Raw genomic sequence first — 25,940 nt, 5'->3', positions numbered from 1 at the left:
AAGTGTGAAACTAACATAAAACAGATAAGGAGAATGACTTTACGAACACATGTAGTTGACTTGTGCTATTGTGTCTATTTAATATTTATAAGCATATCATTTGAATTGTTTCTGAAGGTCGTGCCTTTGACTCAGCTGATAAGCCGCAAGCTAGCAACTAATACTCATATAGTTTTCAAAATATTTATATTTTGTTTTGCGAATTTACTAGGGTCAGCTTAAAGCTAAACCCTAGAATTTATTTCAGATGTTGATTGAACTTTCGATTCTGATAAAAAAACGTTCTATCGCCGATTAAAACGATCATGACATAAAAAATCTATTGGCTCATGACGATGTCAGTGCTTTATCGCCGACAAGCGTCCTACATATATGGTAGTGAGATACGCGGAGAGAGATTGAACGAACGCTTAATATAAATTCGATTAGTGATATACCCTGTATTTTGCGTTAAATCAAAGAGGTGGCGTGACACAGAAGTGTTATAGTGAGACATCAAATAAATATGTTATCTGAGCCTACTTAATATAGTACCTTAACTGATAAAAGTTGCTTATAACTTTTAATGAAAACTGGAATCTATTCCGTGATATAAGGCTAACCTATCTAAATTGTTTAATTACATTTTAAACTGTATTTTTTTATGGACTTCCCATAAATGTATTTATTTTACATAATAGAATATAAAGCGTAAGAGGGCCAGATGTACAGATGCCAGATGTATAAATGCTTGGTCGTATTAGTTTATATAAAAAAGTAACATTTTTATTGTTATTAGGGTATCTCATGGTCAAGCACTCGTAACGAGTCGACCACTCTTTCCTGTTGAAGCTTGCGATGCGTTGAACGTGGCAAGCGATTTTTAGTTGTCCGGAGAGTCTCGTCGCTTGTGGATTGTCAAGTCTTTTGCTCGGCGTGATCGAAGATCTCTCGAATACGCTTAACGTTTGCGCCTGCGCCAACAATTAAATAAGAGAAACAGGCAAGCATATTTTTTGAAGATTTGAGCGTTTCTTTTGAGTGACTTGTGCGGTGGCCTGTGTAATCGTGACGTCAATTTACTCTATGGGGAGCTGATTCTCTGGTTTTCTGTATCTAACAAGTAGAACCTGTTCTGGCTTCTTTTCGGCAGTTGTTGTCAAATATTGTTTGAGCACGTGGTTAACAACGGACTTTAAATTGCTTATACGCATATGTGTATTTACATAGATATTTGAGTCAATATTTGATGAGTCGAGTGTCGAGTGCTTAATTGAGATCTCCAATATAAATATTGAGTATTTCGCACTCAACAATAGCTTTGTTTTGGGTGCTAAAATTATCGTTCAAAGTGGCGTTATCTTTTATGCAGTGAATGTAAACTATTATTTTTTAATTTGTTATCAATGAATACTTAATCCCATTAACTTAACTAGAGTGAGTGACTAGCCAATGCGGCGTCTAAATTAACTCGTAAGAGCGAAATCAAATCATATGTAATCAGTAGATAATTATACATACTATGCATACATACATGAATATACACTCTGGCATATTTGAGTGGCGATTAGTTGAGGTGTGTCTTTCACGTACTTGAATAGTGGAATAATAGAATGGGTACAACACTCTTATATAGTATTATCGGTTTTTTTTTGTGCTATTCGCGTGTATACTAAATAAATGTTCAACTAACATAGAACTTCATCCAAAGTTCACGTGATTCTCTAGCTTTGATTTCGTTAGTCTTCGTGACAAAGTTGATAATACAACAGATGTTAATATGGATAAAAATAAAATGGCCTAATTTCGGGAGTTGAATTTTAACTTTTGCAACTAATCAAAGAATTGCTTGAATAATATTATTGAGACAGAAGATAATTTGTAATAATATAATTGAATAAATTTCTAAATAAATTGTTACTAAATTAGTTTTTTATAAACTACAAATAATTAAACATACTAAATATCATTTCTTGAACATATATGTTAGATAGCTTTGATCCTCTATTAAATAATAATGCAATATCTTTTCTATATCTTTTTAGTATGGCGGATGCTTCCGATGTAGAGGATCAGCTGCAACAGCTGAACAGCAGCAGCAATGGCAAGCAGAGGGAGCGACCAACCCCTCAAATTGTTGCTGGCTTGAATAATCCATTGAAAACGAAGCCACTTGGCGAACAATCCCGAGCTGTGCATCGCCAGTCCCTCATGGTGATCCTGGCCAATATGGGAGTATTATCAACAGGATTTTGCTTGGCCATTCCCACAGTTGCGATGCATCAGCTAAAAGATGTCACGGAGCCGGTGCATTTGACTGACACACAAGCTACGTGGTTTGCATCGATCAACACACTATCATGCCCCTTGGGTGGTTTATTATCAGGTGTATTGCTGGATAAAATTGGACGCAAGCGTACGCTCTATGTGCTAAATGTTTTGGGTATTGCTTCATGGGCTCTGCTTGCCACAGCGAGTGGAACAAGTTCGGAATCCTTTAGTACGCAGTTGCTGGTCTCACGTTTTATTATTGGTAAGTGCATGTTTTAATATTTTGAATTAACATTGACCTGCATTTATAGTATACTAGATTGCCTAAGATTAGCAGACAAACCTAGACAAGTGTTTGTTTAATACAAATAAATTACTCATTTACCACAGCCGTGATATACGAGTATTTGGCAAATAAAATGTTTATGAAGACTTTATCAAATGATGCACTCTGGAATGCTTTGCTATGACAGATAAAGATACTCACAGGCAGCCTAAACGTATTTTGCACTCATCTATATATACGAGTGAAAATCTAAGCAAACAAGTTGCTGTTGAGTAAGTTCAGTAGCAACAACTCGCAGCGCAGCTTGCCGGCTTAAAGAAATAGATATTTTTGATTTGGAAAACTGGTTTAGTAGAAATGGACATGCATACAAAATAAGACAATTTTAGTTCTTTGTATCAACAAGTTGCCGCTTTTTGCCAACTGTATTTCTAATTCCAATTTATGCATAATCTATACTATATTAATATTTGTTCACATTCGAAGATAGAGAGAGTGATCAACTCTAAAATACCCGATAGTTGTAGTTGTTGCAGCTACAAAAAAATTTCGAACTTGATAGGTCACAGAAAAAAGTTTAAAAAAATCCATGTATATTAAATATAAAAAGTTTCTAAGTATTGCAAACAATTGTTATTTACACTTTAGAGTTGAACAAAAATTCTCTAACAATCATGTAGATTGATAGATAAACTTTAAGAACATTTTTTTAATTAGAACACTTCTACTTTTCGATGTTTAGTAATTTAATTCAACGAACATTTAGTTAGTTGAAAGTAGAACAAGCATTTTGTGCAGATTACGATGGCATATTTTTATTTCCACTTTGAAATCCTTCCACCCTTCTGGTCGCTAATAAATAATAACATAATAACTGTTGATTTAATTGAATATTTTCTCGGCAGGCATCGTCATGGGGTTGGCCAGCGCACCGTCAGGGGTTTATGCCGCGGAAATAAGTCTGCCCAAGCTCCGCGGTCGCCTCATCCTCGGAACTTCCATATCTGTGGCATTGGGTATTACCATACTGTATAGCATCGGCTACTTTATAAGGGATGACTTTCGATTGATTGCGCTGATTTGTTGTGGCTATCAGATAACAGCACTTTTGTGTGTGATTCCATTGCCAGAGTCGCATAGTTGGCTGCTGTCGAAGAAGCGTGTGGAGGAGGCTAAAAAGTCCCTCAACTATTTCCGCGGACTTGACAAGTCGCGTAAGTGTGAATTCGCCATGAATTTATAGTTGTTTTTTAATAACTATAATGTCATCTCTTTTAACCGTAGCACATATCACACATCCCGAGGTATTGGAGGAGTTTAATGTGCTGCAAAAATCGCTGCAGCTGCGCGAAGGTGAAAAGAAGCCTTCGTTCACGAGATGTTTGCGTTTGCCTGAGGTCTATAAGCCACTGCTCATATTGATGGGCCTCTTCGCCTTCCAGCAGCTCTCGGGCATTTTTGTGGTCATTGTCTATGCCGTGCAAATCTCAATCGAGGCGGGTGTCTCCATCGATCCATTCATGTGTGCCGTTTTCATTGGCGTTGCTCGAGTGGTGACAACCTGTCCCATGGGCATTGTACTGGAAAAATGGGGACGTCGTCGTGCTGGCATCATCTCCACACTGGGCATGTGCGTCTCCATGTTGCTATTGGCCTGCTACGGTTGGTTTGAGTTCATCCGCAGCATACCCTATCTGCCGGTTATTGCGCTTGTTGGCTTCATCGTATTGAGCACCCTTGGATTGTATACGTTGCCGTTCTTTATGATCTCGGAGTTGTTCCCGCAAAAGGTGCGAGGTCCGGCCTCAGGATTAACTGTTGCCGTTGGCATGTTTTTTGCCTTCTTGTGCATCAAAACGTACCCGGGGATCAAGAACCAAATTGGCATCTACAATTCGTGTGTGTTCTTCAGCATCATGTCATTTGCGGCCATGATTTTCATTTACTGGACATTGCCGGAGACTCGCCGTCGCACTCTCCTTGAAATCGAAGAACAATTCCGTACTGGAAAGTCGTGCAAGAAGCCAACCGAAGTGGAAATGCAAAATGTCCTGGTGCGTTGAGCGATTTAGGGAAAATGAGTAGAACAAATTATAATATGCTAGAAATTAGTGCTGTGATACGAGTAGAAAATATCTTATATAGTTTTCATACTATAAATTGAATATAAACAATTACGTTAATATCGTAAATTACGCTACTCTTATTTTCATTTATATATTTCCGATTTTTAGCTAAACAAATTGCAATTTAATTTATTTAGAGCCAACTTCTATTGACATATACAAAAATATACAAAAACAAAAAATAAAAACAAGTATTTACAATATTTAAATTATAAAACATATAAATAAACATTATTTGTAGAAAATGAATTGCTATGGAATGAAATTATTATAATATAAATACATATTGCAAATTATTTGATTACAAAAGAAAAAGTTCGTAGAAAAAATGGCTTAACTCCGATGGCCATCGATGGGAGTCTGGAAAAATTTGTCCATTTGAAATATTTGAAAATTTGATTATTAATAAGAAAGCATTTATTCACTTTAAAACATAATAATAGTATAGCAATATCGACTTTAAAAGAATTTTGAAACTAAAAGTCATTTAATATTAAAATAAAATTCACATTTTGCATGTTGTCAAAAAAGAAGAACAAAATTGGCCGGCAAGTTTGTGCTGCCTTTTAACATTATTGTTCATGCTTCTGCAATTTAGTTGCATGCAAAATTTGAGTAATGGTAATGCTAAAGCTAATGACGATGCTGGTAATATGAAAAGGTGGATGCTGCAGCATGTCCGGCAGACCCTCTCATTATGTGCACATTGCGCCATGGGCTGGTCAAGCTCATGGACAGGACAGCTCCACATCCACATCCAAACAAAATAAAATCAAGAACCACATTTTGCTCTGGTCATTAAATGTTACAAGGCTGCTACGTAAAATATCACAACGTGTGTGCCCCGAAAAATTGGTTGGCAGTTGGCAGTTGGCAGCATGCCCGAAAATGTGCTTTGGGCGTTGAAAGCATCGTTTATGTAATTATATAAAGTTTTCAATTTTATGGCTTAATAATGTGGTAGACGGGGCGAGTCGTCGTTGTCGACAATATATCGAGAACAACAGCAGCAGCAGCATCAGCTCAACATCAGTTTCATATGGTTTACGCGACAAGCGTTTAGGCCATACACTGTTGTCCGAGTATATAAGTTGGCTCAAAAACAAATTGATCGCGATTACCGAACAACAAACAAGTAACAACACGGCGCTAAACAAGGACCAGACCATGATGCAGCATCAAGTTGAATGAACCCACTGGAAAAGGATAAACGCAAAATTGATGAGCTGTAAATGTGTGAACATTAAGGTTTCCGCTGCTGTTTATGAATGCCTCCCAGCATCGTTATACGAGTATTTGGGTTCTGTGAGTACGCGTACTTATAATCGTGATTTGGCAATTTCCACTGTTTGCAGTTTGACACCTGTCGCAAAAAAAAAAATGAAGTAAATTGTATACTTGAGCGCATCAATTACAGTCGAAAATTGAAATGTCAGTGTCTGTGACAATAGTTGTGCAACCTGGACCACAGTCAAATTAATGGCACGTAACGTTGGCGAACCACAAAACAATTGAATTCGAATGAATTCAGGGGGAGATGTTGACACAACATATGCGCATTCTAATAATGCCAATCTGTGCCTATCTTCTGACTCTGTTTCGAACACCTTTTGTGGGCAGCCAAGCGTAAACCTCAGAGTAGTCCTGTGTTAGGGATGATAATCCCGATCTCCCGTTGTCCTGCTGTCATCATCAACGACGCAGCATGTCGTGCATGTTTTCGCTTTTGTTTTGATGCGATTTTGATTATGTTTATAAGCCAATACATTGCATTTTTGACATCACTCTTTTGTGTCTGTCTGTGTGTGTTGACAATGAGTTGTGGGTCATTTAAACGGATAATTTATTGCCTGGCGACACGGGATAACAACAGCATTTCTAAATGCATCTCCTTGACTCACCTCAAGCTAGCGCATTTTATGTACTTGCTTCAGATAAAAATCCACAACTCAACACAACCTTTTGCACCCCAAAGGCGTAAGTTGCCAAAAAACAAATTCTCGCAAAAGAATATATCTGATCTCTGTTGGTTGATTACACACCTCGAAAAGCTTCACCCAACTTTTCGCTGATCGACGGCAAATTACGAGAGCACTTCACTGCAGCTGCGCACGTCGAACGCGTGTGTCAAAGCTGCCAGCAAGTGATCCATCGATCCGTCGATCCATCGATCCAGTCGACTATCCAGCGTGATCACGATACAAAAAACCAGAAGTGATTTTCAGCGTTACTCAAATTCAACTTTTGCTGCCAACCTGTGTTTACTCCAATTCGATTATCTGCGTTCCCGGCTTTAAGGAGTTTTTTGTGCCTTGCATTGTTGTTTCTTTTTTTTTTTGGTGTTTGGTGGGCACGTCTCTTTAATGTGTCTGCCAAAGGTGTCCAGACGGGCTCATTAGTGCAATGCACACACAACGCGAACTTTTGTTCCAATGCATCCGAGGGCAGACAGCGTTAAATGACGGCTACCCAAGCAACTGCCCCACAAGTACTTACTTAGCACTTGTGAGCACATAAAAGCCACTTACAACAGTTGTAATAAGCAATCGCAATCGTTTAAAACAAATATGTGTAATGGTAAGTATATTTCAACACGTTTGTAATCTGATGGCTGATAAGTCTTATGCAACAAAAATGCAAGTATATGTCACTTGCTACCTAAAATATATATTGGATGGATCGATCAACTTGAAAAACATAAAACAACTTATGTAAGATTGCTATAACTTTTTTTGCATCTTTTTTTAGGAATATATGAATTCATAATTTATTTGTGAAATTTTTGTAATTGATAAGGGATTCTCACTGTGAAATATCAAACTTGTGCAAATAAACTATATTTAAAACTTCGTCTTCTATTGTTTTGTCTTTCTAAAACATTTAAGATCTAAATTTATTTTTATTTGCAAATTGGAATATATACTCTTGAACATATATTTTGTCCACATTGTTAGGATCTTTCAGTTTAAATCTTCGTTTCAGTTGTTATTTAGAAATTAAATAATATACTTTCTTCTGAACCATATTGACAATTATTTTATTTTGCTTTCAATTAAATAAAATACAAACCTATATTATTAAACCATTTGTTTTTTAATTTCTGTCTAAGGTCTAATTAAACGAAATGGATTTATGCAAAAATATATAATTACGTACTTTATTTTTATTTAATTTTTCGGGGTCTTTGTTCAATCTAAACCATCATCTAAGATGGGAAACTGAATCTGAAAGAATTACCTTACGTGCCAGTTATGTGTAATCTTTATTATACAGTTTTCAAGCATTTTATGTATGCAGCATATTAAAATGCAAGAAAGAGGAAATATGCGCGTAGTAAAAATGAAAAGAGGAAATATACTTGTAGTAACTCCGCCTGTCGATCAGTCCTGAAGCCAGCAGCTTCAGTCGCAGCATCTTCTCTCAGAATGAATCACTGAAGTGTGAGTCCGAATGCCTAAGTCGTCGTTGAACTTTAATTTTTCAATTAGTCGAGCTACTGTATTTGACTCAGTTGCTTTGCTGCCGCCAAACGAAGCAAACGAAGTGGCAAAGTGGAGTGAGCTTGGTCGTTTGCCGCATTTTAACGCCGCGGCTGTTGCTCATAAAAATATTGCATTTAGCCCAAGATACGGATACTTTATGATGCTGACCTAAAGGCGCAAATTTTTTATGATTATTTTAACACTTTGATGAGGATGAAGCACATCTCGAAGACTTGGACTTGAGCTGAGCCACTTCAAGTGGTGCGGCATTCAGTGGCTGCTTTGGTGTTGCCTGGGCATAGACAAGCGTTAAATCGAATTCGTTTCTATGATGCACTGGATGAGTTACACAGCCGTTGCATTCAAAATCAATTTCGGCAAACGAATGGATGAAAATCAACAACAATTGATGGCGGCATTCCTTTGCTTCAGCTTTGAACTGATTGCACACTTTTATGATTATATTTTATTAAATTATTCATTGGATTCCAATTCAGCATTAACAGGAAATTTACTAAACACTTCATTATTTGAGACATCACAGTCCGAAGCTTTTGCTTTCATGTTCGCTTCAACTATAAACTGTTTTTTGTGTGTGAATAAAATAAATTTATGGTTTCTATTGGCCATAAACGTGGTTTTGTTTTCAGTCTCTTGCTGTCGTTTTTTCTTTATTCAATTTAGACATAATTATGTCAGCCATTTAATTTATCGTGAGTTGCGAGTCCCTTTGCGTGTAAAGTTTGTCTTAACAAGCAGCCTCTCTCACCCCTAAATATAAAATTCGACGACCATTTTGTGTGCCCAGTGGAGCGCCTAGTCCTTGCCCTCGTTCTCGTTCTCGTCCTCGTCCCCGTCCCCGTCCTCGTCGTCGTCCTGGCTCGTCCTTTAATGTGAGAAAATGTTACAATTCCGCCGCCGCCTGCTGTCAAAGTCCGTTGTAATTGTTCATTTCCCTTATCTAGATTTGCCGGCCAATCCGTCCCACTTCTGGGCAGGTGTCCCCAGTCTTTTGCTTTCAAACTTACGAGCTGCTAGCCGTATTTATTAATTGGCTATTTGAGAGCAAAGACTGTAATGGAGACAGTCGACGACGAGGACACATCTTTGACTGTTTTCGTCTGCGACTCCGACAGCAATGTTTTTATGATACTGGAGTCGAGAAATCGAATCGCGTGTAGGCGGACAACGAATGGCAGTAAAAATTGAAAACAATTTTTGGGAAAAATACGCAAGTCCAGCCGCCTTTATCTTATCCGTCTTATTGTCGGCAACTGTTTTGCAGGATTGCCTAATTGTCCAATCGATTGTTTGCCTGCCTGCCTGCTTGCCTCGTGTATAGTAAGGTGTTGCTGCTGCTGGTTTTTGTTGTTTTTGGTTTTTGTTTTTTTTGGGCGCGTGTCTCTGACTTCAGACGCATCCCTGACGCAAGGTGCATGCCAGAGCCTGCTGCAACTTGAACTGTCTGGCACGCTGTCCTTGCTGTCTGTCTGTGCTGCATCCATCAACGCAGAGCGTTGCGTGGAAATTATTATTACTGCAAAAGGGAGAGTCTACATCAATGCTCATGATTTGGGCACATGTGTAACCTGCGCCAATTTACTCTCTCTCTCTCTGAAAGAAAAAAAAAATCGTTGTCTTTTTTTTATAACGAAAACTAAAAGACACAAAAAAATGTTGTGTTCGCTGTGGCATCTGCTGATTGCAATGCCGCACAAAAGTATACCTAACTTGGTAGCCGAACCGTCAATTAGACCGCCCCTGCAATTTGAAAATATACTCGTACATGTAGAATGTTTGGCCATATCTGCTGACCATCGATCGCATCAACAAAAATCGTTAATTTCGTCTACTCTGAGAGAGTGCAGTGCTCTCAGGCACCCACACACAATAAACGCCAACTTTTTGCTTCTTAGTCGAAAGCAGCCAATTTGCAAATTCTTCAACAGTAGCTGATGTCTTTAGCCTCTGGCGCTGTATCGCGGCCAACGAACATAGCGTTGGCATTGGCAACAGAGAATTGGCAACGGCAGACGCAGTTTCTTATTAATGACCATGAAATCTGCCTTCGAGTCATTTTGGCAGACTGTCCGCGGGCACGAGCTTGGAGTTTGCCTAATTGCATAAAGAAATAATGAAGCGAGAGCATACGATATAATCACGCCAAGTCAAAATATTAAATACGGCATCGACAGTTATTAAGATGTAGTCCTTAAAAAGATGAGATGAGTATAAAGTGAGGCTTCCTTATGACTTTTATAATTTGGCATGCACCTCTTTCATTTTATTAACTGTAATTTTATAGAAGAACTGCGAAGTATATTATTCAAAATATTTTAGATATATTCTAATCTTTAACATTTTTGTGAAATAAGTGCAAGGTATATATTATATTTATTATCACACTATAATTTATAACTTATTAAATAAAAAACTCTTTTAGATTCCAGTCAACATCTTAATATTTTATAATTTGGCGTGCATCTGTTTCATTTATTTATTATATAGTATGTTACATGGTTTTCAAGGCTTTTAACATTTTTGTAAAGGATTTACAAAGTACATTTGAAATGTATAAACCATTATTATTAAGACACACTTTTATCTGTGAGATTTTTAAAGAATAACCGTAAGGGAAATATTGTTTATGTATATTTTAAATATAGGCTCTCATCCTTGACTTATGTTTATTAAATTCTATTTAATAAAACAACATTTGAGTTCCAGTTAAAACTTTTGTCTCAATTTAAAACCAATTTCTTTTGCAGTTCTATTTAATTTTATAATTCACATACCTTAGGTGCAGTCATATTTATTGACTATATATAGAGGATATGTTCATAAAACAAGTAAAATTGACTGTTGTCCTTAGTGCATGTAAGCTATGACTATTTATAGAAAATGTGTAATAATTGCAATCAATAATAGTTAAATTAGACTACCAAATAAACTCTTGTTAAACACGTTTGCATACTGTTTATATTTAAAAGTTTGTTGTTTTTTATTTGCAATGAGCTGATAACACGCAAAACAATAAAGAAGCGCTTACAGAAATTACAAAAAAATTAAATAAATCGTAGACAGCGTCGATTATATTTATAAGTGTTGGCACGATTTACGAGTACTTTGAGGTCGCCTGCCAACAGCTTTCAATTCAATTACAATATAAGCGATTGTAATTTTGGAGATAGACATCGCGACAGGCAGCAATATGCTGGGAAAGCAAGTCAATCGGAAGAAGTTAAGCCGATTTACCGCCCTCTTTTTGTGATGGGCGGGAAGGCGTTCTGGCTAGAGTGCGCAACGAGCAAACTTCCACTTCCGGTTGCTCATTTTTTGTGGAGTGAAAGGGATTACAAAATGAACTTCCCACACAGATTTGAGTGTTTGACCTTAATTGGGGCGTGTTTTTTGGGCAGAGTGTGAGTAATTGCAGCTACTATTGCTACTACTGCGATGAGCCACTTGAAAAGTCCTTGGTCACATAATCGCATTGTTGTCAGAGAGCGTCAGAGTGTGCCGGAGAGACAGACAGGCGGACAGTCTGGATAGCAGAACAAGCAAAGTGTCCTGGACTGAGGTTTGACTATATTCACTCGGTGTGTGTGTTGGGCGTCGCTTCTATTCGCACGGCTGACTCATTTGATCTTATTACCTCGCGCTTGGTTGAATGAGAAAAGACAGGGCAGCAGCTGCTGCTGGTGCTTCGTGTTGGCTGTTGGCTGTTGCTTTTGCTGTTGGTGTTGGTGTTGACTGAAAATCAGGATGAGCAGCTATAACATTGGAGAAGGACCATTGTGCGGGATTGTGCGAGTGTGAGCCACTCAACTTGGGCCTCGTGCTCTTTTGACAGTTTTATCTCTGCCTTGCAGCAGTTTCGGTGACGGGTTTTTAATGTCGCAGCTCTCTGTGTGTACTGTGCCACCCCATGTAGCACAGTTTTTGATTTTCACTTGTAAACTGCTTCAAGAGTTTTGCATCTTTTGGGTGACTTGTTTTTTGTATTTTGGGGCGTCAGGTAGCTTTGCAGCAGATACGCGGCTAAGGGTTAATCACTTTGCCAAACTCAAATGAGCTGAATCGATTTACTAGTCATGCTATTGGACATAGTCCTGTCATTTCCCATATTGTACCATATTCTCATTGCTGTCCGCACTGCAAAGTTGTGGTTGGCGTTTTATCTTTCGCTGCCAGCTGTCACCCAATTTGAATTCATTCTCAATTGAAATGCCAGGCGACAATTGTCATATTCAATTAACGCTTACGCCATCAAAGCGTTATTTAATGCCCCGCCACCCAAAAAACGCAATTTAGCCACAGTCTATAGTCGGAGCGGGAAGGAGAGTGAGAGGCAGCCGGGTCGAGGCTCGGTATTCGGGACTGGGAGCGGCGCACGCCCGTAGCCGTCGCTGTTTCGCCCAGGGTAACGGCTACGCCAAGCACACACATTCATACACACACACACACACTCACTCAGTCAGGCACACACACATTCACGGATAGTGTAATGCCTCTGCCACATTGTGGTGGGTATAGAGAAACGTTTGCGTGCTGCGTTGACGCTACCGATTGGCCGGAACGCGACTGCAACGGCAACGGCTACGGATACGGCTGCCGCAACGCAACGCTTCAATATGAGGGCACAGTGGTCAACGTTCTACGTTTTATGATTGAAAAAATGATGTTGTAAGTTACATTTGCCAGTATTCGACTCACTAATGTGGGTTGATTTTGATTAAGTAAACTTATAATAGAGCTCATAACTATGCTACAGTATTTATAAATTTTTCTATTTTCTTGAATTGCTTTTTATTTTTCTTTATTTCACTCGAAAATATTGGAGAATTGGTCATTTCACTTATTACTGAGATGCAAAAGAACTAAATAATTATTTTAGGAATTCATTCATTCATTATAGAAACATTTTATTTTACTTCAAATATTCTTCACATAAATATAAGTAATCAAATTTTGCTCTTTTTGGCAGGCTTTGAAATTGTAAGTGCGTAATGCTTAGAGGAATATTTTTAATTACTAATATGTATTAGTAAATAAATTTAAATTATTAAATTTATTTTATAGTCAAGCACTTGTTGTTAATATGTGAACAGAAACAAATAAAAGTAAATTAAATAAATATAATGCATTATTCATTACTGTAAAATTTTCTATATTTAAATTCTAACACATGAAACGATATTTTCCACAACAATTTGGTTGATTCTTAAATTTATAATCCGCAACAAAAACACGCATCTTATTATATTCTAATCTTAATTAAAGGACACGCTGTGCAAAGGACACGCTCCACAGTGCGGCTGCCCAAGACCTCTGGCAGAGCATAGCAGATGATCCAGCCACGCTTTCGACCAATGAGAAGACCCGCTGACTTCAGCACAACACATGCGCAGTGCGAGGCCAACGATGATTGGCTGATGGCCCGTTTAACAGGGGCTGTCGCTGCTGCTGCGTCTGCGGTTGTTGTTGTTATTATTATTGTTCGCGGACTGTTTTGCTGTTTGCTGCTTTGCTGCTTTGCCGTAAAACCGGTTACACCAGAAAAACGTTTCGTCCGCCCCGTTAGCGTTGAGAAGCCGTGAAGATTTGTCAGTAGGTTTTTTTTTGTTTCTGGTGGCAGTCCAGAGTTGGCTTGACGGTACCGCGGTAGGGCAGCGGACACTGAGCTGAGCTGAGCAAAAGAACACGAGTGCGCGAGTACGAATACTTATAGTACTATATGTGTTTAGTATATGTCGGCTATCAGTTCATCATCGATGCGTTGTGCGTTGCCAGTGCGATTCGCAGGCATTAGTTAAATTTTTGACGGTCGAGTGACAAGTTGAACCGCGACGCGATCCCTAAAAAAAAGAAAAAAAGAAAATCTATTACCATTAAGAAGTTTACGCTGCGTATACGAAACGCGAAACGACTCGGAAAACTAATGTCCATGAAGGATATTGCCGCAGGCAAACAAAATTTGTGTTATTAGAAAAATATATAATTGTGCAAGTGAATAAATATCGATTCAACATAACTGAATAAACAAACGAGATCTACAAAAGGTGAGATGTGAAAAAGAAAGGCATTTAAAGGATTTATAAAAATAAATAAGTTTTCACACAACTTCAAGCGACCATAATAATAATAATGAAGAATTGTTCGCATCTAATTTATCGTACGAAATAAAATCATTCTTTTGGCTTTTGATAAGATAGCGACGACGACTTTTAAAATAGCTGCTTATATTTATTTTTTATTTTTTTCAATCAATGCTTTGCGCTTAGGCTTATTCACCTGATGAACGACAATTTAACGGCTTCAAAATTTATGCAAATATATCGGATTTTGGTTAAATACAAATTAACGAACGAAACGAACAGATATTGCTTTAATTTCATGAGCTCCGAACGAAATTTGCATTGCAAAGCTTTGCGAAAAGTCACATAGAAATTGAGTTTCCGGCGGCCCCATGATAACTCATAAATGGGAGCTACCGCTTTTTCCCACGAATCGAACGAACGACAAAATTTGAAAATTGTATGCTAATTAATTCTTTGTCATGCCGTCAGCCATTATAGCGCTATTGATTTTGAAAGCTTTCTACCAAACAAGCCGCTTAACAACTTATTTAACTTATTTAAGCGTGGCCAGTTCGACCAAACCCAGACAAAGTCGCAGACGAAGTCACAGACGCAGTCTAAGACCCAAATCGATATTGATCGTTATATTCATTCTGACTGAGTTTCATATCAGAGACTCTTATGCGGCTGCTGTTTTGGTGTTGCTTTTGTTGCTGCACTAAAAAAAGCATTAGCCTATAATCATATTCAAATACGTACGTTTTTATTTTAATTTTTCTTATTTTAATTTGTCTCTTTTGAGTCTTAATACTCATCAGCGCTACGGGTTCCCTTTTTTCTTCTTTTTTTTTTGTCGTTCTTGTTGTTGCTTCTGAAACAGAAGCTCGGCGAACCTGTCGGTTCCACTTTCGGCAATCGTACGCATTTAAATTATTGTATGTTTAACTAATTTCTATTGATTTTTATGTGTGTTGTGCTTGACAAGTGTATATCTACATTTTGTATTGATCAAATTGTAGGCAGAGCGCATCAATTAAGTGGGACGACCTTTCAGGTTGCTTCTTTTCTAATTCATTAGAGAAATGCGAAGAGTTGATAATAATAATTCGGTCAGCGATGATTATGACATTAGAGTTTTGAATAGCAAATAAATGTGTGTTGAATTTTCTATGCTTTTCGTTAATTTAAATGTCAACTAAATGTATATTTTTTTGATTCTTATTTAGTTTGAATAACAAATTTTCAATTTTCTATGAAAGGGAAATAAATGTGTTTTACATTTTCTTTGATTCCTATTTGGTTTGTCAAATAACTGTATGCTCAATTTTCTATGATTTTCGTTTCACTTAAATGACAACTAAGTGTATATTAAAATGTCTTTGATTCTTGTTTGAATGGCGAATAAATGTGTGTTAAATTTTGTATGATTTTCTTTTTACATTTTTGATTCTCATTTAGATTGAAAGATGAATATTAAATTTTTTTGGATTCTTATTTAGTTTGCATGATGAATAAATGTATGTAATATGAATAAATGTAAATTTTCTTACCTATTTAACATATCTAACATAAAATCTCTCAATGAAATTTGTAGTTCACTGAATTAGTGGTATTATCAACAAATTTTTATTCACTATATGCCCAAAATAGGTGCTTCAAAAGTAGAGTTTAAATCTCTCAATGAAATTTGTAGTTTACTGATATTGAGAGATTAACAACAAATTTATATTCAGTTTATTTTTAACTTAACAGTATGAAAATGTAACGTTTCAATGTATTTAAAACGTAGCTTCAATTTATGAACTCTATTAACGAATTTATAAAAATGAAAAAGTTCATCTGAATATTCGATTATTTGCCTTAATTCAAATAAAAAGTGATGAACAATGCGGAATTTGACTCAACTGCTGCTTAAGAACACAAAGTATGTTACTAAATTGAGTTAATTTGTAAAGTTAAGTAAATGAAAACACGCCAAACATATGAATAATATGGCAGTAACCCCTTCGTTGGGCAAAGCCGCAAATGAAAAATCTCTCTCGTTTTCCCTCTCCGAAAAAAAGAAGAGAAAGAGTTTAGCTAACAAATTTTATCGCTGCTTAATGTGGGTATAAGTCAGTGGCACTTAATGACCTTAACGGCTGCCACGAGTTGCCCCACAACTAAATTCAAATCCCAAATAAAAACCTAGCAGAGCAAAAAATACAAAAAAAAACAACTTAATTTCGTGCCTTTGAAAAGCAGCGCTGCACTCCACACGCGTATTTATTTATTTATTTTTTTTGTTTTTTGGGATTTTACGAGCTGAAAACTAACCGAAAAGTCAAATCCTAAGGACTCTGGGTAATTAAATCTAATGAGAATTCCATAATAACATGGCCATGACAAAGTGCATAGAGCCTGAGAAAGAGAGAGAGCGAAAGTGACTATAGAGCTATGGAATAAGGGTTTTTTTCCTTGATTTATACGGTGCTTCGGTGCGCGTTTTCATGCCTTTGACAGGCCGGCGACAGGTTTACAAAGGAGTACCTGTTAAACTGCCGGCCCATTCATTCTAATGACAGGAAACGGAAACCGTAGCTGGGGGTGCGCTCTAGCTGCTGTCGTCGCGTTGACTCGAGCTTAAGCATTTGCATATTTTTGGTATGTTTTTAACCAAATGACCAATTGGCCAAAATTTATTTTAATTGCTCGCCCAGTTTAGGCATTTGCATATTTTGTTGGCTTGACTTCGCTCACTTCAACATGCAACGGGCAATGCTTAAGTTGTGGTCCCTATTCCAGTTCTGTGATAATGGGCCAGTTCACGCTGCGCCAAGAATGTGCCTGATAAGCAGCTAATTTGAGATACAACAACAATAACCGAGGCACACATGGGACATTTGGGCTCAGCTCAGCTCAGCTCTGCGCACATAAACCACTGAACATTAAAAAAACCTTGAACGCCAAATATCTTGAAACTAGTAGTACTACATCGTACAACCAATATAAGCATTGTCTTTAGTGGCTGCTGCTGCTGCTGGTGCTGCTGCCTTGCTAGTTTTATGAAATAATTAAGTTTTATGTATTTTCCTTACTAGGTTTTTTTTTCTTACCGATCTGATTCCCCGGCTGGAAGAGCGTGCGCAGAGATTTCGTGGAAGCCGTAAAAACGACCAAAACCATCTCCCCAGCTACCAACTCGGACGGGAGAGAACGTGTCTTAGCATCTTGGCATCCACAAACACACACAATCCATCAACTGCAGTAACAGCAAACATCAACAGCAGCAACAACGAACAGCAGCAACATTAACATCAACATCAACATCAACAACAGCAGCAGCAGCAGCAGGCAACAACGACTCGCGTGGTTTTATGGCGTTCTTCAAATTTGATTAAAATTCGACGATTAAGCAAAACTTTAAACCAAAACCAATATCACATAGTTTACGCAGGCGATTCACTTTGCTGTCGGATTTCAAGTCATGCCACATACAGGTGAGTTTTGGGTCAGCTAATGAGCTGAAAGTGTGCGCGCGACTTCGATGCGATCGCCACACCACTCAAACAAATGGACAAATAGAAAAACCGAAAAAACCAAAAACAAAAACAAAAACTAAACTCATTTAACTGGTGATAATCGCGATCCGTCTCTAAAAACTAATCACAGCCCTTTCGGCCTTTAGGCGCTATGCTCTTTCCCCCCGCTCCCCGAGCAGCAAAGAGAAACAACTGAACATAAAATTCGCACTTCATTAAATTCGTACTCATTCGACTGCAAGAGATGCCCTCGGCAGTAGTTTAAGAGTGTGCACAAGTTATTGCGGTTATTAATAATACGACTAGTAGTCCCAGGCAATATTAGTGCATGAGTGTTTCACACACACTAATCGAGCGTATTGAAAGACTCCTGCTCAATTTTATGGCAAAACGAAAACGAATTGGCATAAGCAGGAGTTGTGCTAATTGAATATAGAATTCCTTTTAGCGTAGAAAGCGTTCCACTAAGAATCATCTTTAGAAAGAACTTATTGCATTTACACATTCATTTTCATCGTTTTTACAATAATGATTATAGTTAGGAATTTTGTGTGTTATTATAGCACTGCAGAGAGAGAAATATATTTACATAGAATTAAATTTTGAAAAGTGCGAGTCCGACGTATAAAATGGCAGCCATGTCTTTCCACCTGTCCGACAGCTTCTGCTATTGATTAAGCTGCTTTTTTGTGAAATTGTTTCTAACTTATCTTACAATTATCATGCGCACATCTTAAGATTGCCTTTGATTAGAATACAAATTTTATTCTATCACAATATTTTTATTGAACTCAACAGCACGTTTGCTTCCTAAACTCAAATAAAACACGTAAGAAAGCTACAGTCGAGTGTACTCGACTGTGAGATACCCGCTACCCAATTTGATTAAAAGCAATATATTTTGCGGTATTATTCTCAAAATATACCGAATATACTGCAAATATACTAACAAATACTAAGAATATACCAAATGGTATGTTTGGTATATCGATATAGTACCGCATTCAAAATATACCATAGACAGCACAATATACCAGACTGTCGGCTAAAGCAACTCAGACCCCCAGTAAGAAGGCGTTTTTGCCCATACAAAAGTATTTCTTTAATAACTTCCACTTTGCGGGGGCGGAAGTAGGCGCGGCAAAAATTTGAAACAAACTTGATCTGCGTGCAAACATAACAAATGCTGTCGAAAAAAATTATAGCTCTATCTCTTATAGTCTCTGAGATCTAGGTGTTCATACGGACGGACGGACAGACACACAGACGGACAGACGGACAGACGGACATAGCTATATCGTCTCGGCTGTTGACGCTGATCAAGAATATATATACTTTACAGGGTCGGAGATGCCTCCTTCTACCTGTTACATACATTTCCTGTCGGCACAAAGTTATAATACCCTTCTACCCTATGGGTAGCGGGTATAAAAATTCTATATTTTGTCGGCAACATAAAATAAGTGTTACAAATTAATGCATGCAAAAATAAATTCTTTTCCATAACATTTTACAAACGATTTAAAAGAAAATTAATTTATATACATTTGTGATTATTAGGCAGTACATTATCATATGTTTTGTTCTGAAAAAATAAACAACGAGAAAGTAACGAAATTATTAATAACTTACACCACTGAGTTTTATGTTTGATTTATAAGTAGAGATCCAAATTCATAAAATAAATGTTTATTAACGATTTTTTGATTCAAAATACATAATTTAAGAAACAACAAATAAAGACTAAAGATACAAATAAAATTTAATAATATAATATATAATGTGAATCATGTTCAACATTAATAGTAATAATCAATAATACTTTAAGACGATTCTCGCATCGACTGCGAATAACTGAATGTGAATAAGAAATATTTGGAAACTAAAACGATGTTGTCTTCTGTGTTGCAGGTCAGGCAGGTGTCAACCAGTTGGGCGGAGTCTTTGTCAATGGGCGTCCTCTGCCGGACTGTGTGAGGCGTCGCATCGTTGACTTGGCTCTGTGCGGAGTCAGGCCTTGCGACATATCGCGACAACTGCTGGTGTCCCATGGTAAGTCAACTAAAAAGCACTGCAAATTGAGTTGAATTTATCTGAAAGGCTTTTCTGCTTTCTCCACTCTTCACTAGGCTGCGTTTCGAAAATTCTGACGCGATTTTACGAGACGGGCTCCATAAGACCGGGATCGATTGGTGGCAGCAAGACCAAGGTGAGTGCAATATAAAGTGGAGTCTATGTAGGATGTGGAAGTGGGATTTTGATTGGGCTTCGTGGGATTTGGGCATATGTGTGTGCGCCGTGAAATCAACAAACGATTATATGTATAAAAATCAAACGCACAGCAGTAAATCCATAAAGTATCAAAGATAAAGAGTAGCTAGTTTACATATTTTTTATGTTTTGTGCTTTTGGGATGACAGGTTTTCGAATGAGGAAGAGAAGGTGATGGAAGTAGAGGTGGAGGTGGAGGAGACACATTGGCGTGGGCAGAGCGCAACAAATCAATCTCATTTACTGCCGTTGATAAGCCAGCACGCTTCTGTTGCTGTTGCTTTTGCTGTTGCTGTTACCACGGCTGCCTGACGTCTCTTATGGATGGAAAACTCGTCTATAGTTTTTTTCTAGTCAGCTGAAGAGTTTCGCACGCTCAATCAGCTACTGGCTACTGGTTGATAGTTGACTTTACCGTGCAGTTTGAGGCCATTCAAATCTGATAGTGACGACAATATGCGAGCGCGTCAGTAAAGATTGCGATAGTAATTGTGTAGTATAACACAGTAGTTGTTGGCAGGATAAGCGCGAATCACGGTGCACAGTGGTGTGAGTAGCTGTAAATACTAGTGCTGATACACAGAGAGAAAAGGAAGTTTAAGTAGGAGCTGCTCTTTTTGTAATTGATTTACACTTTATTTATTAAATAAACACAAGTGTACAAGATGTACTTAACGAAAAATAAAACAATGTAGGAAACATAATATGTAATTTTTAAGGGGAATATACTTGCCAAAACTTCAGAATGGAAAACATTTTCAATGAAATTCTTGTCCTTATAACATATAAGAAGAGCTCTTTAAGAAATTTTCATGTAGGAATAAAGTAAGATTTATACCTACATATAGTACAGCACAAAAAAATTTGAATCTTAAAAACAATAAATTGTATGATGAATTTATTTCCCATACATATGCCTCACAAAAAAATAATCCAATAATATATCAAGTGCTATAATTTTACTTTAGATTTCATAAAATATATACATATATATATTGTTTCAAAATTTAAATCAAATATAGATAAACAATATAAAATTAGGATGATCAAAGCAAGTGTATTTGTTGATATAATTAAGCTGACTTTGAATTATAATAAAGCAGAGTAAACATTTTTGTTGTTGAACAAATTTTACATATATCACTTTAAACAAGATTTTTGGTATCAACACAAAAAAATCACAATATTAAAATAAATTTATAAATTTTATTTATCAACTTAAATTTGTATTCAAATCAAATAGATTGAACATTTAGTTGATTACTACTTTGATCAATATCTTTTGTGCCAATGTTAAGTATTTTCTTTGTCAACGAATCGATTAAATCGCGATTGATTATTTTTCTCAGTGTGCACTCGTAGTTGATGTACAAATTCAGGTGCATTGTTTGCCGTCGCGTCTGCTCTTTGCTGGGCCCACCCAGTGTAGCAGTGATTACTCCACCCCAGAGTCGCCTCCTCTTTTTTTATTGTTGTTTTTTATTTTTTGATGTCGTGGTGATTCAATAACTGCCTGCACTTGCTCAAACAAAACGTGCATTTAACACCTACGCCGGGTCAATATATATACACTAATATGTGTAGAAGTGCCGCCGCTCTGGGGACGTCGAGTGGTGAGTGCTCGGATGAGTGGTGGGGAGAGTAGTAAGTAGTCCAGAGACTGGGGGTAACAGTTACAGTGGGCAAAGCAGGGGTTAGTTGTTGGCTGGCGGACAAAGCGCGTTCGTGTAGATGGCGTGATAAGATCTGTGATGTAAATGCGGACTTGAACGCGCTCTCATTCCACACGCCCCGCTCCGCCCCGCCCCTTCGACTATGAAACATACTTACAAGTATTTATGAATTTTTAATGAATTGCCGCGTCACACGTCACACGTGAGCACACGTGGAGCAGGCAGGACACGGCATCAGAGTGAGGGGAGCAAGGGAAATTGCTGTGTAAATTAACATATTGCTCAAAAATCGCTCGATAGAAATCGGTTGATATAAAGCACTGGCGCAGTGGGCGTGACTTTAGAGACCCTTGCTAAAATTCTGTAAAACATTTTTCAACATTTTTTTTGTCTGCGTTTCGCAATTGAATTTCACGGCAATTAATGTCTATAAAATCCAGAGAATGCAACAACACAATTTCCCATTTTTTTGTACTTGCAGCAAGTGGCCACGCCCACGGTGGTGAAGAAGATCATACGTCTGAAGGAGGAGAACAGCAGCATGTTCGCCTGGGAAATACGCGAGCAGCTGCAGCAGCAACGTGTTTGCGATCAGAGCTCTGTGCCCTCGATTAGCTCCATCAATCGCATATTGCGCAACAGTGGCCTGTGGACCGATGAGATGACTTCCAGCCAACAAAACGCTGCAGCAGCGGCAGCAGCAGCAGCGGCGGCGGCAGCGGCAGCAGCTCATCACAGTGATTATGCCACACCGTCGCAACTCTATGCAGCAGGCGGTGGTGGCAATGCGGTGGCAGGTGCAATGCAACGTGCAACGCCCACATCAGCCACAACATCGGCCACATCGTCGTTGGCCGGATCAGCCTCACGCTACAGCAAACCACCGGCATCGCCTTCATCATCATCATCGTCGGCAGCAGCAGCAGCGGCGGCAGCAGCGGGACCGAAGCTCTTACCTAGTCACGGCAATGCTGGTCACAGTCATGCGCTGACTGGCGCTGTGTCCAGCCAACTGGGTGGCTTGGATCTCAGCTACTCGGCACTGCACAAACACTGGCTGTGGAATCCCTCCCTCCTCTATTACACCCAGGCACACATGCAGGCTGCCCAGGCAGCGGCGGCCACAGGGGGTCAGTTCTTGCCTTATGCCGGCAACTATTTGCCACATGGGGCAGCCAACATTGCTGCGGTGGCAGCGGCAGCAGCGGGCAATCATTCGATGAGTGGCGGCGGTTTCACCAAATCGGAGAGTTCCATTGATTTGACCAAACCATGCGCAATGGGCGATCCTTTGAGTGATTGCGATTCGGGCAAATCGTCGCCGACAGCGTTGTCATTGATCTCGACTAGCGCCAGCATCAACGATACTTTGAGCAACACCACTAACAATAACAACAACACTAACAACAACAACAACAATAGTCGCAAGAGGAATCCGTATTCCATTGAGGAGCTGTTGAAGAAGCCCGATAAGCGTCTGCGTCTGAGCAGCGAGGCGAGTCTTGAGGGAGCGACAGCCAAGCGTGATAATCTGGATAGTATAAGTTCGAGTTCCAGTTCCAGTTCGTGTGAGAGCCACAGCAACAGTAGCAACAGCAGCTCGAACAGCTCGGAGGATGCGGCAAATGCTTTGAGTAGCAACACAAAACCGCAGCTGAATGTTGTGGACATCGAGGAGGATTGCAGTGTGGAGGTAGTTAATTAATTTAAGTGAATTTCTCTCACTCTTTGTCTCTCTCTCCCCTTCCCCAGCTTTGTCCCCATATAATCGTGATAACTATTCGTAAACAAAAAATGAATAATGCTAGTTAGAAATATGTAAACTCTTTACTTGCATCATTTGAGAAGCTATTACTTTACTTACAAAATGTATTTCATTGTCAAGCAGCTACATACATAAGTAATCTTAAGTTTACTATAAACATTTATTCAACAAAATAGTCGCAATTGTATGCAAGCATGTAAATAATATAAGTAAATGCTGTTTTAAATATATCGTATCGTACTTGAATATTTTAAATAAACTGCGCATAAGTACTCGTACTCCTTTTTCTGGTTGTTATTTTGTCTGGCTGTGTTAACTGGTCTTCGTGTGGTCCCCGACCTGTTTTGTCTTTCAGTTGTAGTTGCAGTTGCAGTTGCTGTTGCTGTTGTTGTAGCAGTTGGAGGCGCTCTTTAATTAACTTGCACGCCAATGAAGTGTCAACAAGTTGCCAGCAACAGCAATTGGCTGCAACAATGCGCTGCAAAGTGCAAAATTACAGGATGTCTGACACGACCATAACTATCGATCGCCCGCGGTGGCAGCCGCCTGCTTCCCCTCCTCCCTTGACTTCACCTTCTGCTCCACCATTTTCCATCTCCCATCTGTGGATTGTCCGACACTGTGGTCCAGCAGTCAATTGTCGCGCAATTTTGAATGCATCAATTATGGAATTCAGCAATTTGTACTTTAGCACTTAATGCAGTACAAATATTTTAATGCCGGACTACGTTACGTATACTTAATGCATACAAAATTATAAAATATATACATTAATAAGCATATATTAAACTTCTTTAATATAAATTGGACAATTCAATGTTTTTTTTTTTAGTAATTTTGATGAATTGGTATTTAAACAATTTTGATTTCAGGCTTATTAGATAAGTAAATTGTAGAGCTTCCTTTCATTTTGGGGATTCAAAGCCGAGCAAGTAAAGCTAACATCGTACATAAATTATTTTTATACATTATACGTATCATTAACACTTAAATGCAGTTCTTTATTTTCAAATATTGTCTTTAAGCAAAATTGTTTTATTATTTATTCATTTGAACTATTCAGCAAACAAACTCGTTTTTTGTTTACGACAACACATCAACGTTGAATCAAATTTGAGGCTTCATGGCAGCCATTTTATGCACATAGTAATTGTTTCTATTATATTACAATTCAAATATAATGAATAAAGTCAAACAACTTAAAGTGCAACTTAAAAGAGATCTCCACAAATGCGTATAGTTTTAATTACTTATTATAATTACATATTTTCAATACCTGTTAAACAAAAACTACATTTTTATGAAGTGTTGAGCATAAGGTAATCAAATTTTGTGCAATGAAACTCCATTTCGACCCACTATGCGTTGCATTGGCGTTGCAAACAAGTCAAGGCGACAATGGCAATGGAATTGCTATTGGAATTGGAATTGACGCGTCTTGCTGTGGTGTTGTGTGGTGTGGTGTGGTGTGATTTGGTGTGGCAGCAATGTGCACAGAATTCATAAACAGAGAAGAGCGGACAGATCACGGGCTTGCCGCCAGGGACGAATGTGCAGACACCTCAACGAGTGCTGAGTTTGTGAATTGCCACCATTTGAATCGACATCGACATCGATAGCGACACCGACAGGAGGAGCCAGAAGTTAACTTTCTCAGGATGGACAGCTTTCTTGACTACTCTAAATATGATGGCAATAAATCAGTGTGTCTTAGATAACTCTAGCGGCGTTCTTTTTTTTCTTTGGCTTAACTGTGTTTAAGGAAAAGCAATTAACTGCGTAGTGAGTTTGCTTAAAAGCAAAGTAAATAGTGCTTGAAATGAATGAGAATTTATATAGATTATAATGCTGCAAATGGAGATTTAAAACGATGGTAATATAAAGTGAATTCATCATAGTTATGATTTAGCATTATTCTTAATAAATTATTTCTTGTTCGGTTTCATAAGAAACTGTCATAATTGAATATTGAATTCCATTTATGAGAATAAAAGAATTAGTCATGATTTTGATTGAATCATAAATACAATCTATAGCTATAGCAGTTAAATGAATTTGATTTGAAGAAACTTTTGAGCAAGCTCTCTAAATATTATATAAAAGAGCAAATCAAGGCACGAACCGTGCCAAAAACTCAAATGCGAAATATATGCGAAAAACGTACAATTCGCAGCTCAAGTGGGGCAACAAAAAAAAAGAGAGAGACGTTTACTGTCGAAATAGGAAGCTGAAAATTAGTAAAAAAGCTGCCATAATTGTATCACGTGCGGAGTGTGGAGCCGTAAGGGACATTGCACTTCATAAACAAAGCTAAAAGGCGTTGAAGATGCGCACAAGAAAACTTCTGTCTTTGCTGCTGTTGTTGCTGCTGCTGCTGATGCTGATCAGGAATGCCGTACAGTGGCTACAGAAGGCTTTCCAACCAGCAATTGTGGTAGAGGAGAAGGTGCAGGAGTAGAGCAGTAGAGTAGAGCAGAGTCAAGAGC

At 38.2% G+C, this 25,940-nt stretch overlaps 2 protein-coding genes across 5 annotated transcripts; both read left to right on the top strand.

Moving 5' to 3' along the window:
- Positions 1-876: 876 nt before the first annotated feature.
- LOC117570750 (facilitated trehalose transporter Tret1) lies at positions 877-4,829 on the top strand. Its single transcript, XM_034252572.2, has 4 exons — positions 877-982; positions 2,025-2,512; positions 3,442-3,750; positions 3,821-4,829. The coding sequence occupies exons 2-4, from the start codon at positions 2,026-2,028 to the stop codon at positions 4,597-4,599; spliced, it is 1,575 nt and encodes a 524-aa protein (XP_034108463.1). The 5' UTR covers positions 877-982; position 2,025; the 3' UTR covers positions 4,600-4,829.
- Positions 4,830-13,991: 9,162 nt separating this feature from the next.
- On the top strand, positions 13,992-23,668 carry LOC117571774 (paired box pox-neuro protein). Of its 4 annotated transcripts, XM_052004395.1 has the most exons (6): positions 13,993-14,206; positions 17,305-17,703; positions 19,657-19,797; positions 19,875-19,954; positions 22,171-23,382; positions 23,442-23,668. In XM_052004395.1, exons 2-6 carry the CDS (start codon positions 17,691-17,693, stop codon positions 23,499-23,501), a joined length of 1,506 nt encoding a protein of 501 aa, XP_051860355.1. In that variant the 5' UTR covers positions 13,993-14,206; positions 17,305-17,690; the 3' UTR covers positions 23,502-23,668. The 4 variants fall into 4 exon arrangements, with proteins under 4 accessions (XP_051860356.1, XP_051860355.1, XP_051860354.1 ...); XM_052004394.1 differs by lacking the exons at positions 13,993-14,206; positions 17,305-17,703 and adding an exon at positions 19,493-19,550; XM_052004396.1 differs by lacking the exons at positions 19,657-19,797; positions 19,875-19,954 and having other exon boundaries at positions 13,992-14,206.
- The last annotated feature ends 2,272 nt before the right edge of the window (positions 23,669-25,940 follow it).

This window comes from Drosophila albomicans, chromosome 3 (genome assembly GCF_009650485.2).
Source record: "Drosophila albomicans strain 15112-1751.03 chromosome 3, ASM965048v2, whole genome shotgun sequence".
Classification (NCBI taxonomy): Eukaryota; Metazoa; Arthropoda; class Insecta; order Diptera; family Drosophilidae; genus Drosophila; species Drosophila albomicans.
Note: the sequence above shows the minus strand (reverse complement) of the source record. Positions and strands in the feature narration are given on the sequence as shown.